We start from the raw sequence: 11,919 nt of genomic DNA on the forward strand, positions 1-11,919 counted from the left end.
CTCCCAGCGGTAGATCTTCACTTTGTATTGTCTGGTACATATGCTCCTATGTATGCCTTCTCTGACTTCTGATGTGCTGCCAATTTGGTTTCCTTGGCTAAGTGCTATGTGTATTCAGTGAGGAATTGGAATTTGGATGGAAAAGAGTTGTCTGGGATCTAGAGCTTCCTCCCCAATATTGAAAGAGGGATCAGAAGTTAGCTTCTGACTACACTAAGTGAACAGAGGCGTGCTGGTGCAGCTAGCCCAGTACCACCGTTCTGGCAGGAATTAAAGTCGCCCTTGGAAAGAAGTTATTTTTCCCAAGGTCACTTGGCGAATAAATGGCACAGAGCACTCTTATCCGCCGAATCCTGTCTCTATGATCCTTTCAATGGGAATGGCTCTAATCTCAACGGGACCTTCTTTCCACAAGAGAGAAACTCTATGGTTTCGGAAAACGTAACCCGGCCCCGGTAGTGACGTTAGGGGAGGAGTCGGGCAAGATGGCTGCGCGGGCTGCCCTCGGCCTTGTGTGTCGGGGTCTCTGCCAGGTGACCAAGGAGGGAAGTCGGGACTGGGCGGCCGGGCGGCGGCTTCCTGGGGCGACCATCGTGACCCGGGGCGCTAAATCCCCGTGGCTCGGCTTGGGCGGATTGGCGGCCGGGGACGTGGTTCGGTCTCCCGGCTCCTTTCGCCCTGGAGGCTTGCTGGAGCAGCGCGACCCTTCCGGTCTGGGAAATGGGCATGAGCATCCCGTCTCTGCAGTTTTCCGAGCACTTTTATTGATCCATCTCATAGAATGGCAGAGCTGGAAGGAGGTTTAGAATCTAGAACGTTAAAACCTTTGAGAGCCTGAAAGAGGCTAGAATCTCAGCCAAGAGGATCTTCAGGACATAGAATGTTAGCCTCGGAAGGGACTCCGAGCCTAGAATGTGATAAGCCAGCGCCTAGAGCGTCTTTGGCATTTAGCTTAGAAGCCAGAATGTTAGAGCCAGAGGGGACTCAGAGCCTAATTCAGTCTGTCAGCAAGCTATGTGCCAGGCACAGTGCTAAGCGCTGGGGATACAAAAAGAGCTAAAAGATAGTCTTTGTCCTAAAGAAATGTACAGTTTAATAGGAGACAACAAGCATGTACCAACAAGGTAGATGGAGGATAAATAGGAAGTTGTTAAGAGAGGTAAGGCACAAGAATGAAGAGGGTTTGGGAAAGACGTCGAAGATGGGGTTTTAATTGGGACTTAAAGGAAGGCAGGAGGCAAAATAGACGAGGGAGAGCATTCCAGGCATGAGATAACAGCTGAGGAAAATACCTGGAACTGAGAAATGGAAGGTCTTTAAGGAGGCCTGTGTCCCTGGATGACAGAGTACCTGTGATTGGGAGTAAGGGTAAGAAGACTGGTAAGATAGGAGGGGGCTAGGTTATGAAAGGCTTTGGATGTCAAATGGAACATCTTGTATTTGGTCTTGGAGGCAGTGGGTCTAGACTGGAGTCTATTGAACTTGGAGGTGGCTGACACAATGTCATCCTAGAATATGAGAAAACAATACAGTAGAAGGTCAGAGCCTAAGGTTTTTTATAACATTTAGTTTAGTGCGTAATTAGTTTTCAGATATAAAATGTTAAGAGTTGAAAAGAGCTGAGTCTAGAGAGTCTTTAGAGCATTTCATCTAGAACACAGCCAGCTTTAGATCTAATGTTAGAGGTGGAAGGAATTCAGAACTTAGAATGCTAGAATCCAGCTCTGGTCTTTAGAACATCGACAATAAGAACTGGAAAGGGCCTTGGAACCAAAAATGTTAGAACATGACATAGAATATCAGAGGAGGAAGGAACTTTAGACCATAGATGGTTAGAACACCAAGCATAAACAGATCACCAAGCATAGACAGTTAGATCTGGGAGGTACTCAGCTTCGAATGTGAAAACACAGAACATTGAATGTCAAAGCTGTGAGGGATTTTAGTATATAGACTGTTAGAAAACAAACATCAGAACTCATAGGGAGCACAGAAATCATCTAGTACAATTGCTATATTTTATAGAGGAGGAAAGTAAGAGGGAGTTGATAAACAATTAGTAAATGTCATCATAGACTAGAACTTGGCCTTCTCCATTCCAGTGTTCTTTCCCTTGCATCAGGAAGCATTTTGTAAACTATAAAGCTCTATATGAATGGATTATGATAGTTATTATAGTGAAGTGAAGGGGAAAGGGGGGAGGAATAAGCATGTATATAGAACCTGCTATGTGCCTGGCACTGTGCTAAGTGCTTTAGAAATATTTCGTTTAATCCTAACAATAATAGGTTATTGTCTCCAATTTACAATTGAAGAAACTGAGGCAAACAGGTTACATGTCTTACCCAGGGTCACATTGCTAATGTATCTCAGACTAAATTTGAACTTGGGTTTTCCTGACTCCAGGCCCAGGTCTCTATCCACTGTGCTGCTCTTAAGTGATTCCACAATTCCCTCCAGCCATGCTTGTTTCAGTCATCCTGTGTGACTGTTGTCCACGTTCTCCTGTAGAATATCCATCCACCCCTTGGGCCACAGGCTCTTCTCAATCCAAATGCCCCTTTGAGAAAAACTTTATGTATGTTGGTTGCTAATCATACCTAGACAGAAATGAAATGAGTCTTGTCTTTGAGCTTACACTTAACTGGGGTAAATACAGTATGGACTCAAAGCTTTTTAATGTATTGTGAATACCAGTTTTTTTCTCTATCAATGTTAGCTTTCATGACATGACTGATCACCTTTTCTGAAAATGCATTATAATATCAGTTCAATATACTATATTAATAACTTGCTTGTAATGCATGATGTATTGGAAAAAAAGCCACTGGGCTTGGAGTCAGAAGATGGGGATTCCAGTTGTGGCTTTGCACTGTACTAGTTAGCTGGATAACTTTGGGCAAGTCATTTTATCCCCTGGGCCTGAGTTTCCTCATCTGTAAAATTTAGGGGGTTGGACCAGATAGTCTCTAATGTCCTTTCCAGCTCTAAATCAACTATCCTGTGAATCCTTTGGTGCTTTTCATTACTCTTCTCTTCCTTGATACTTTATTCTCTAGGTTTTTAGGACACTGCTCTCTTGGTTCTGCTTCTACCTGTCAAACCAATCCTTGGTCTCCTTTGGTGAATCCAGGTCACACTTGCTAACCTTGGGTGTCCCACAAGGCTCTGTTCTGGGACTTCCTCTCCTTTTCTGCTACTTCACTTGGTGATCTTATCTGATGATTCTCAAATCTACCTATCTTGTTTTTACCTTTCTGCTGTTGGATTCAGTTCCTGTCTCCATATCAGTCCAGTTCATATCTCCATCTGTCTTTCTGATATCTTAATGTGGATATCCACTATATATCTTAAACTAAACATGTCTAAAACTGAACTCTTTCACCCTAAATCCTCCTTCCCACCTAACTTCCTTATTTATGTGGAGAGCAACGCTGCCTTCCTAGTCCCTCAGGCTCACAACCTGATTGTGACCTCCTTGACTCCTCACAGTTTCTCAGTCCCCATATCCTCATAGCCAAGGTCTGTCAATTCCTCCTTTACATCTTTCAGTTAATATTTCCTTCTCTCTTCTGACACTGTTACCACTCTAGTGTAAGCTCTCATCACCACATGGATCATTGCAATAGCCCACTGGTGGATCTGCCTACCTCAAGCTACTCCCCACTCCAATCCAACTTCCATTCAGCTATACAAGTGATTTTCTTACAATGCAGATCCAACCATGTCACTCCTCCCCACCCCCAAAACAACAACAACAGCAACAGCAGCAAACTCCATTGACTCCCCTTTTGTCTTTAGGATTGAATACAAATCTTCAATTTAGCTTTCAAAGCCCTTCATAACCTAACATTCCCTCCTCATACCCTCCCCCCAGTTTTCCAGTCTTTTGACACTTTATTCCCTGCCACATACTCTCTGATCCAGTGACACAGGCCTCCTGGCTGTTCCATGAACAAGACACTCCCATCTCTGAGCAAAAGGCATTCTTTTTGACTGGACTCCATGGCTGGAATGTTCTCCTTCTCATCTCTGCCTTTAACTTCCAGTCCCAACTAAAATTCTGTCTTGTTACAGGAAGCCTCTCCCAGCCCCTCTTAATTCTAGTTCTTTCCTTATAATTCTTTTTTATTTTCCTGTATATATCTTATTTGTATATATTTGCTTGCGTTCTTCATTAGCATGTGAGCTTCTTCAGAGTAAGGACTCTTGCACCTTTTTTTTGTATCCCTAGTGCTTAGCACATTGCCTAGCACAAAGTAGATGTTTTTTGTCTAACTGACAAACATGCTTTACTATTCACAAGATTTATTTCATCAGTGTAGGTATTCCTTCCATCAACTCAGATTGAAATCTCTTCACTTTTAGTACAATGTTTTACAAGGTTTGGCCCAAAAAGTTCATTTCCTAGTGGCCTGTTCTTTGGCAGTGAGGTTCCTCACACTTAGAGGCAAGACCACATTCCATCACTCTGGTCTTGATTGAAGCCAAGGCATGTGTAGCTCACTGTAGCTATTTGGGAGTCCAGGTTAACCTCTGTGCTGGCATGAGACCTCAGAGTTAAGACTTCAGTGGAGCATATGTAAATCTAATTCATTATAGGTCACAATTATTAATACTTTATGGTCTATACAATGATATCCTCGAAACAACCACGTGAGAAAAGAGACTCAAAGAAGACATGACAACTGACTTTGCATATTTAAAGAATTCTTATGTGAAAGAGGGATTACAAAGGTGATGAGAAAAAGGGGAGACAGCTTGTACTATACAGGATGACTGGGAAGGAAAGTAGACTTGCCTTGAGGAAACAGAGAAAGATTGTATACACTTTAAAGTGTATTTGGGTTTAATTACTAAGGAAGGATGAATTTGACAAGGTGGTGTCAAGCCACGGCTGGATGATAAACTTGTTTGGGGGTGGGTTGGTTAGGTGGCACAGTGAATAGAGCATGGGCCCTGGAGTCAGGAGGACCTGAGTTCAAATCCAGCCTCAGACACTTAAAACTTAATACTAGCTGTGTGACCTTGGGCAAGTTAATTAACCCCATTTGCCCTGCCTTCTCCCCTCCAAAAAGCAAAAAAAAAAAAAAAAATCCAACTTGTTTGGGGGTGCTGTAGAGAGGGTTGAGTGTTAGAACAGGATTAGACTGTACGATGACCATTTCTGTTATTCTGTAATGAGGAACTATTTTGTAATGAGGAGGGAGGCTGGATGGCTTTTTTTTAATCGATATTATAAAGGGAATCAATCTATCAAACAAGAGTTGTTAGATTAAATCGCCTCTGGGGTTCATTTCAGTTCTATGATTCAGTGAGATCATTCTCAGGTCCTGAGCCATTTATTCAGGTCTTTTTTTAAATGCTGAAGTAATCTAGCATCTTTACTCCAGTGACTGGTTAAAATAAAAAGTTTCATGAATCTCTCCTAACTTATTCTTCCCTCTCCCCACCTGAAAAAAGAAATATATTCAAGACAGTCAAACTGAATTCAAATGAAGGGTATTTTTCACACATAGCCCTTTCTTCCCATTCACCCTGCTGTCAAATTTCATAATCTGGCAATTTTCTAATAATAGAAACTTAACAAATGTTTGTTGATTGATCTTAGTAAAGCCAAGAAATTTCTTTTAGAAACTTTCTCTTGTTCTTTCTGTATTGTTTGATGATTAAATTCACAAATATCTTTTTAAAAATTTATGTAAAAAGCTCTTCAGAATGGAATTACTTTATTAAACATTTTAGGATTCTCATTTTAGATCTATAAATTTGAGAATTTATGACTTTAATATTGCTGGATTATAGCATTGTTGAGACAAACAAATGTATTTTATTTAAATATAATTCAGCTTGCAGAAACAGGAAAACTGACACTGTTCAGTCCTTTAGTACCAGAATATAAAAAAGTATCAAGTGCTGAGAATACTGTGCTTTCCCTCAAGGAGTGGGTACAGTATGTACATAAAGAAGCACATGCAAATTTCTATACAAAATACAAGACAGATTTCTTTTGGGTTTGGGGGAGAGCCCTAGCAGGTGGGTGGATTTGAGAAGATTCATGTGAAAAGTGTGGCATGAGCAGATTTGAAGGAAATGAAGCAAAGGGGAAAGTGAGGTAGAAGTTCATTTTTGGAATAGGGATCAGGGCTGCCAGTGCAAAGGCATGGAAATGAAGGATTGAATGTGTATTGGGAACAAGCCAGTTTGGCTGGAACAGGATTTGGAGTGGAGAGTAATAATTAATAATAAGGTTGGAGGGGTGGGTTGTTATCATTTCATTATTACCATGGGTAAATATACTCTCTGCTTATTCTTTTGAATATGAGACTTGTTATCTTATTCAGAATTTTTGTTCCAGAGGAACCTTTTATTTTTTAGGGATCATGTAGATTCTAGATACAAGTCTTGTGTGTGAAATACACTGGACTTGTGACCTTGGGCAAGTAAGTGGCCCCTGCAACTCCTTGAAAATATAAATTTTAGATCAGTTGTTTATCTGTATTGGTAGAAAGATGGTATTTACTCTCTGGTAGTTCCAGCCAGTGATGAAGATGAAATCATAGGTAGAGACAAGTGTGTGTTTGTGTGTGTGTGTGTGTACATATATACACATTCATACATACAGAAATATATATAGAGATAAAGAGAATTTATAAATATTTTTAATGATTTTTGACAACCATTTTCCTTGTTCTCAAGGAGATCTTTGTTGGCATCTTCTTGACATTTTTACATGCTGTTAGGCATTTTTTTTTAACCTTGCCCTTTCTGTAAAAAGTAGGAGGGAAAAGAGTGGGAGTTAAGGGGCTAAAGAATTGTAATTTTGTGCTTTTTTGTAGCTAGAAGAGTGACTACAGTGAAGGAATGTTTGTTTATGCATGCCTTGTTTTACAGCAGCAGGATTTTTTTTTTCATTTTTAGAGGGGGGAAGGTAGGGCAGTTGGGGTTAGTGACTTGCCCAAGGTCACACAGCTAGTAAGTGTTAAGTGTCTGAGGTAGCATTTGAATTGAGGTCCCCCTGACTCCAGGGCCAGTGCTCTATTCATTGCGCCACCTAGCTGCTCCCATAAGGATATTTTTAAATGTAGGCTTTATTACTTTTAAAAAAATTTTCTTTTAATCTGAAACTAGTGTTTTTTAAATTTTTTTTAGAGTCCAAGGATCTGTTCTCTAAGCCATCCTAAGAATATTACAGCAAAGAAAGATGGTTTTTTTCAGTAAGTGTAACAGTTTGTAATTCTGACTTGGATAGCAAAGTAGCCATTTGGATGTATTACTCAGGCTTCTTGATTTTTGTGTTTTTCATATTTAGCAATGCCCATTTGAAGGGGGTACAGTTTTCAAGCTTGCATATGGATACCAGTAGTGGTATGGAGAAACCTAAGGTATATATCCTACATTTGTTCTATTTGTTTTAATGTTAATTCTAGAAAGAGGACAGAAAAATATATTTACTCACGTTTCATTTGCCCAACTGTGTAGTTAGATCTTTAGAAATTAGAAATTTTTAGGGTAATGGTAAACCCACAGTGTCGGGGAATAAAGTATCTATGAAATACACTGATATGTTGTGTATTCATTCAGTCATTCTGGGTAGAAGTGTGTCATTTAAGTGCCTTGGAAGAAGTAACTTAATTGAATAGCTCACATTTATATAAGGCAATCCTTTAAATAAGGAAGGTATATTATTAGTGCTACTTGAGAGATGAAGAGACCAAGGCTTTTGGAAGCTATGTAATAATATGTATAAGATCATAGAACCAGAAAGTGATAAGAGTCATGATTTTAATTAACCCAGCCCTCCTAGGATCCCAGTCCTCCCAAGTTCAGCACTTATTACTTCATACCACACTGTAAGATAACAGTCTCTGCAGGGTTTGTACTGTTTCTTCTGTGCTTAATTTAGTATAAAGTGCACAGTAAGGTATTATTTACCATTATTTAGGATGGCAGAATAATAAGCAATGAATCATGTCATTTTTGTGGGAAGTAGTTTTTTCTTTGCTTTGAAAGTGTATATATACTCATCTTGAAAATATATTTTTATTTAAATAAGGTAATTTGTATCACTTAAGTATTGATCATTTATAATAGTGAAGGGGTGAATGTTGGTATAGAAAATGACATAGAGTATTCCTGTCTCCTCTTCCTTCTCTAGCACCCCCTAACCCCACCCCAAAACTGGATCAAAACTATAGACCAGCCTCAGATAACCCTGATTCAGCTAGACAACATCTATAATTCCAGGAACTAAATTTTTGATCTTTGGAAATTGGCTGTATGTAAATTGCTGTTGAGGAGTAAAAAGATTTCCTTTTGATACTGAAGTAAGATGAAGTACCATTGGATAAACACTTGGGGAAAAAAATTAGTTTTCCTCAGGGAGGTGACCCAGAAACATTAAGGTGGCAGAGTGGGAGCAATCATATATAATGTCATAACTCTTTAGCTAAAAATGAGTTAACTATTGTAGATTAGGGTTCAAAGATTAGATTTTATATATAGGAAGAAAGTCTAAGAAAGAATTAATTTTTCATTCCTTTGATATTGCATCTTTACTCCAACTGTGAAGAAAAGAAATTTCATAAATTACCTTGTAAGTTCTTTCCTTCCAAATTACTTTTAAACATTCCTATGGCATGGTGTATCATACCTAATGAAAAAACACTTTTGAGTTAGCTTTGTGTAGATCTTATTTGGTATATTGAATATGGTAGTGTTGAAATTCTGTGACACTTAATATTTTACATGTCTGTGAAATAAGGATGGTTAAGACAGTCTGTAATAACTTCACTGTCATTTCTCTGCCTTTGGCTAATAAAATCTAGAGCTATACAAACAGCTGGAATGATGTGCTAATTTCAACAGTTAAATAAAAGTAATAAGGAATTATGACATAATTATTTTATTCCCTTTATTATTTAATTTTAGATCTCCATTTCTGATGAACCAGACACATTATATAAGCGCCTCTCAGTTTTAGTAAAAGGCCATGATAGGGCTGTATTGGATAGTTATGAATACTTTGCTGTACTTGCTGCTAAAGAACTTGGTATCTCCATTAAAAAGGTGTAAGTATCACAAGGGCTTTCTACACCAGGGGATGGGGATTAGAAATCTACACGCTTTAATTGGGACAGAAATTCTAAATAACTTAGAACATGGGGTTTAGGATTATCATCTGGAATTGGCATGGTGTATTCTTTTGTCCACTAAGTGTCAGCTATGGACTAATTAAGTTTCTGTAACAAATAATTTTCTGTGACCTTTTGCCATTAGGGATGGGTTAAGTAGAATAGTTTTATATCTTTACCTGCTTCTTCTGGTATGAAATTAGGCCTTTTGGGCTGTTTAGCAAATATTATCTACCCAAGAACAGTAAGAACCTGTATATCCCCAAATCCATGTTATAGGGGTGAGGCTTACACCTGTGATTGATTACATTGGTATAGGGAAGTTCCCGATAAGGAAGCACTGGCTATCAATGCAGTTCAGCACCTTTTCAGTAATTTATAATCTTAAAGAGTTGCTTAGAGCCATAAGAGGTTAAGTGACTTGCCCAGGGTCACATTGCCAGTATGTATCAAAGGTGGGACTTAAACGCATGTCTTCCTGGTTCTGAGGTGGGCTCTTTCTCCATTTATACAAAATTTAAAAATGAACAGTGTATTTGGACTCTTATGGTAATTTCTCTCTTTTCTAAAATTTACAAAATCTTTTAGAACTGAATGCTGTTATCTAACACACTGATTTGACCCTCCATGTTTCACGGATCCAGACAATAAGGCTGTGCCACACTAATTTTTTTAAAAGGTTTAATACTAGCATTGAGTACTAACAGTGAATTATGCATAAGATAGTGTAGCAGCAAGCACCCCAAGCGTCCTCAGGGTTTGCAGCTACCACAGGTTCTTGGATCTGCTTTGTTAAAGGAAAGCAACTCAAAATGGGTTAACAAGCTAATCAGTCAGACATATATCGTTTACCTTGTTCAGGGGAAAAAGGTCAGCACCCCAAACTTCAAAATATACAGACAGAATTATCAAGACATTAACAGATCAAGTAGACAGCTTTCCAAACTGTGAAACCATTACATCCATACCCAGTCAACATCTGGGTTTCCACATCTGGGTTTTTTAAAGCCGGGGGACTCTCAACAACGGCTTCCCAGAATTCAGATCAAATCACAGAACACTTCTCAAAGTGAGTCCCAAAACAAAGCTACACATCAGGGCTTATATAGCCTTCTCCTGGCTCAGAGAATGTAACAACCTTATTGACTCACTGGCCAATCAAGAAGTATCTACTGAAAAACAAGCCTCACACCCCAGGCTTCAGGTGCACATTAGCCTAGGGGCAGGGAAGATCTTTAAAATTTACATTCCCATTACAGATAGATGCTTGATTTCATGGTAAAATGTTCCATTGTTGTATATTGCATTATTTGGACGTGCACACTGACATAGCAGTTATATTTACAGATAGCAGGCTTGACAAATAGAGGACTGTGAAGTATAACTAACCCCAATAATTGGGTATCAGCTAGACTAAACAAAGCTATGCACCATGTATTGAAGTTAACTTAGGATTTAATATCACTTGTCTTAAGTGCTTTATTTGGCTTTTTTCTTTTTAGACATGAACCTCCAAGGAAAATAGAACGTTTTACTCTTCTCAAATCAGTACATATTTTCAAGAAGCACAGAGTTCAGTATGAAATGAGGACACATTACAGATGTTTAGAGGTCAGTTGATTTCAGACAGGAAATCCAGATAACATTTATTTGAAGGGTTCCGCATTTTGTATGATGGCATATTATGTTATTTTTACTATTGAATAAGCTTGTTTATTTTCAATCAACTCCAACTCTTTGACTTGAAGATAAAAAAACTCAAACTAAAGTGCCCTGTGTACTTGGTACAAAGGAATGACCTGTTGGGTTATTTAATCTCTTAACTCTTATTTAGATATTTATCTTTCTTGTCCAAGAAATAACAGTTTTGATAGCCATGTTACAAATGACACAGTAGCATTTTAATAGTTCTTATGTTTCCTTCAAAACCTCTAGCTCTTTTACATTAAATATATCAGTATGGTCAGTACTTTTTATGCATCTCTGACATACCAGGTGATGGGAGCAATGAGTCAGAGGACACATTATTTAATCTGATATTTTAGCACTTTCAGTAAATTCAACTCAATACCATAATTATTAATTAAGCTTGGGAATAATCTTTTTTGGGGTTTGTGTCTTTCATATTTATCAGCACATTTAACTGTGTGCTAGGCATTGTGTAATATGCAAAGATTAAATAAGCCACTTTTTTGTTTTACTTTATAGTCTACTAGGGAAATACAAAACATTTAGAAATAATCCCACTTGTGAGTTTTTTCCCCAATAAGATTTATGTAGTATAAGACCTGATGTTTTAGTCTAGGCTCTGCCTTTAACTAGTTGTGTGATCTAAAGTGAGTCATATCCCTTCCTTGGGCTTAAGTTTCCTCTTTTTGCAAAATGAGAAAATTGGGCTAGATTATTTCTGTTCTATTCTTAGTCATTCTATAATTCAAAGTCAGTGTGAATTAATTCATTGTGTGGCATAATGCTGTAATAGATTATAAACTTGATTTTTGTTTTTTTCTTAGTTACAACATTTGACTGGAAGTACAGCAGATGTCTATTTGGAATATATTCAACGAAACCTACCTGAAGGTGTTGCCATGGAAGTAACAAAGGTAGGACTCAGATTTCTTCCCTTATCTGAGAGAAAATGATAAATTAGAGCACTGACATGTTGAAGTCTTATTTGTGGTTTGCCAAGTCAGTAGGAATGGTGGGTCAGGATAGTAGAGTGGGGAGGGGGGGTGGGGGTGGCCAGAAGATACTATAGGTACTAACTAAATCCTTCATCCCAGTC

The 11,919-nt window shown here is 38.5% G+C and overlaps 1 protein-coding gene across 1 annotated transcript in view; it reads left to right on the plus strand.

The window, feature by feature from the left end:
• The first annotated feature begins 434 nt into the window (after positions 1-434).
• The window catches only part of MRPS10 (mitochondrial ribosomal protein S10), an 11,891-nt gene continuing 406 nt past the window's right edge, over positions 435-11,919 (plus strand). Inside the window, exons 1-6 of the mRNA XM_069065979.1 lie at positions 435-533; positions 7,153-7,217; positions 7,313-7,385; positions 8,932-9,071; positions 10,637-10,745; positions 11,648-11,737. Of these exons, the coding sequence (XP_068922080.1) occupies positions 486-533; positions 7,153-7,217; positions 7,313-7,385; positions 8,932-9,071; positions 10,637-10,745; positions 11,648-11,737 (525 nt within the window). The 5' untranslated portion in view covers positions 435-485. The remainder of the gene's footprint in view (positions 534-7,152; positions 7,218-7,312; positions 7,386-8,931; positions 9,072-10,636; positions 10,746-11,647; positions 11,738-11,919) is intronic.

Source organism: Petaurus breviceps, unplaced genomic scaffold, assembly GCF_028583685.1.
Source record: "Petaurus breviceps papuanus isolate PSGF00001 unplaced genomic scaffold, PetGlider_PUasm1.0 90701, whole genome shotgun sequence".
Taxonomy (NCBI): Eukaryota; Metazoa; Chordata; class Mammalia; order Diprotodontia; family Petauridae; genus Petaurus; species Petaurus breviceps.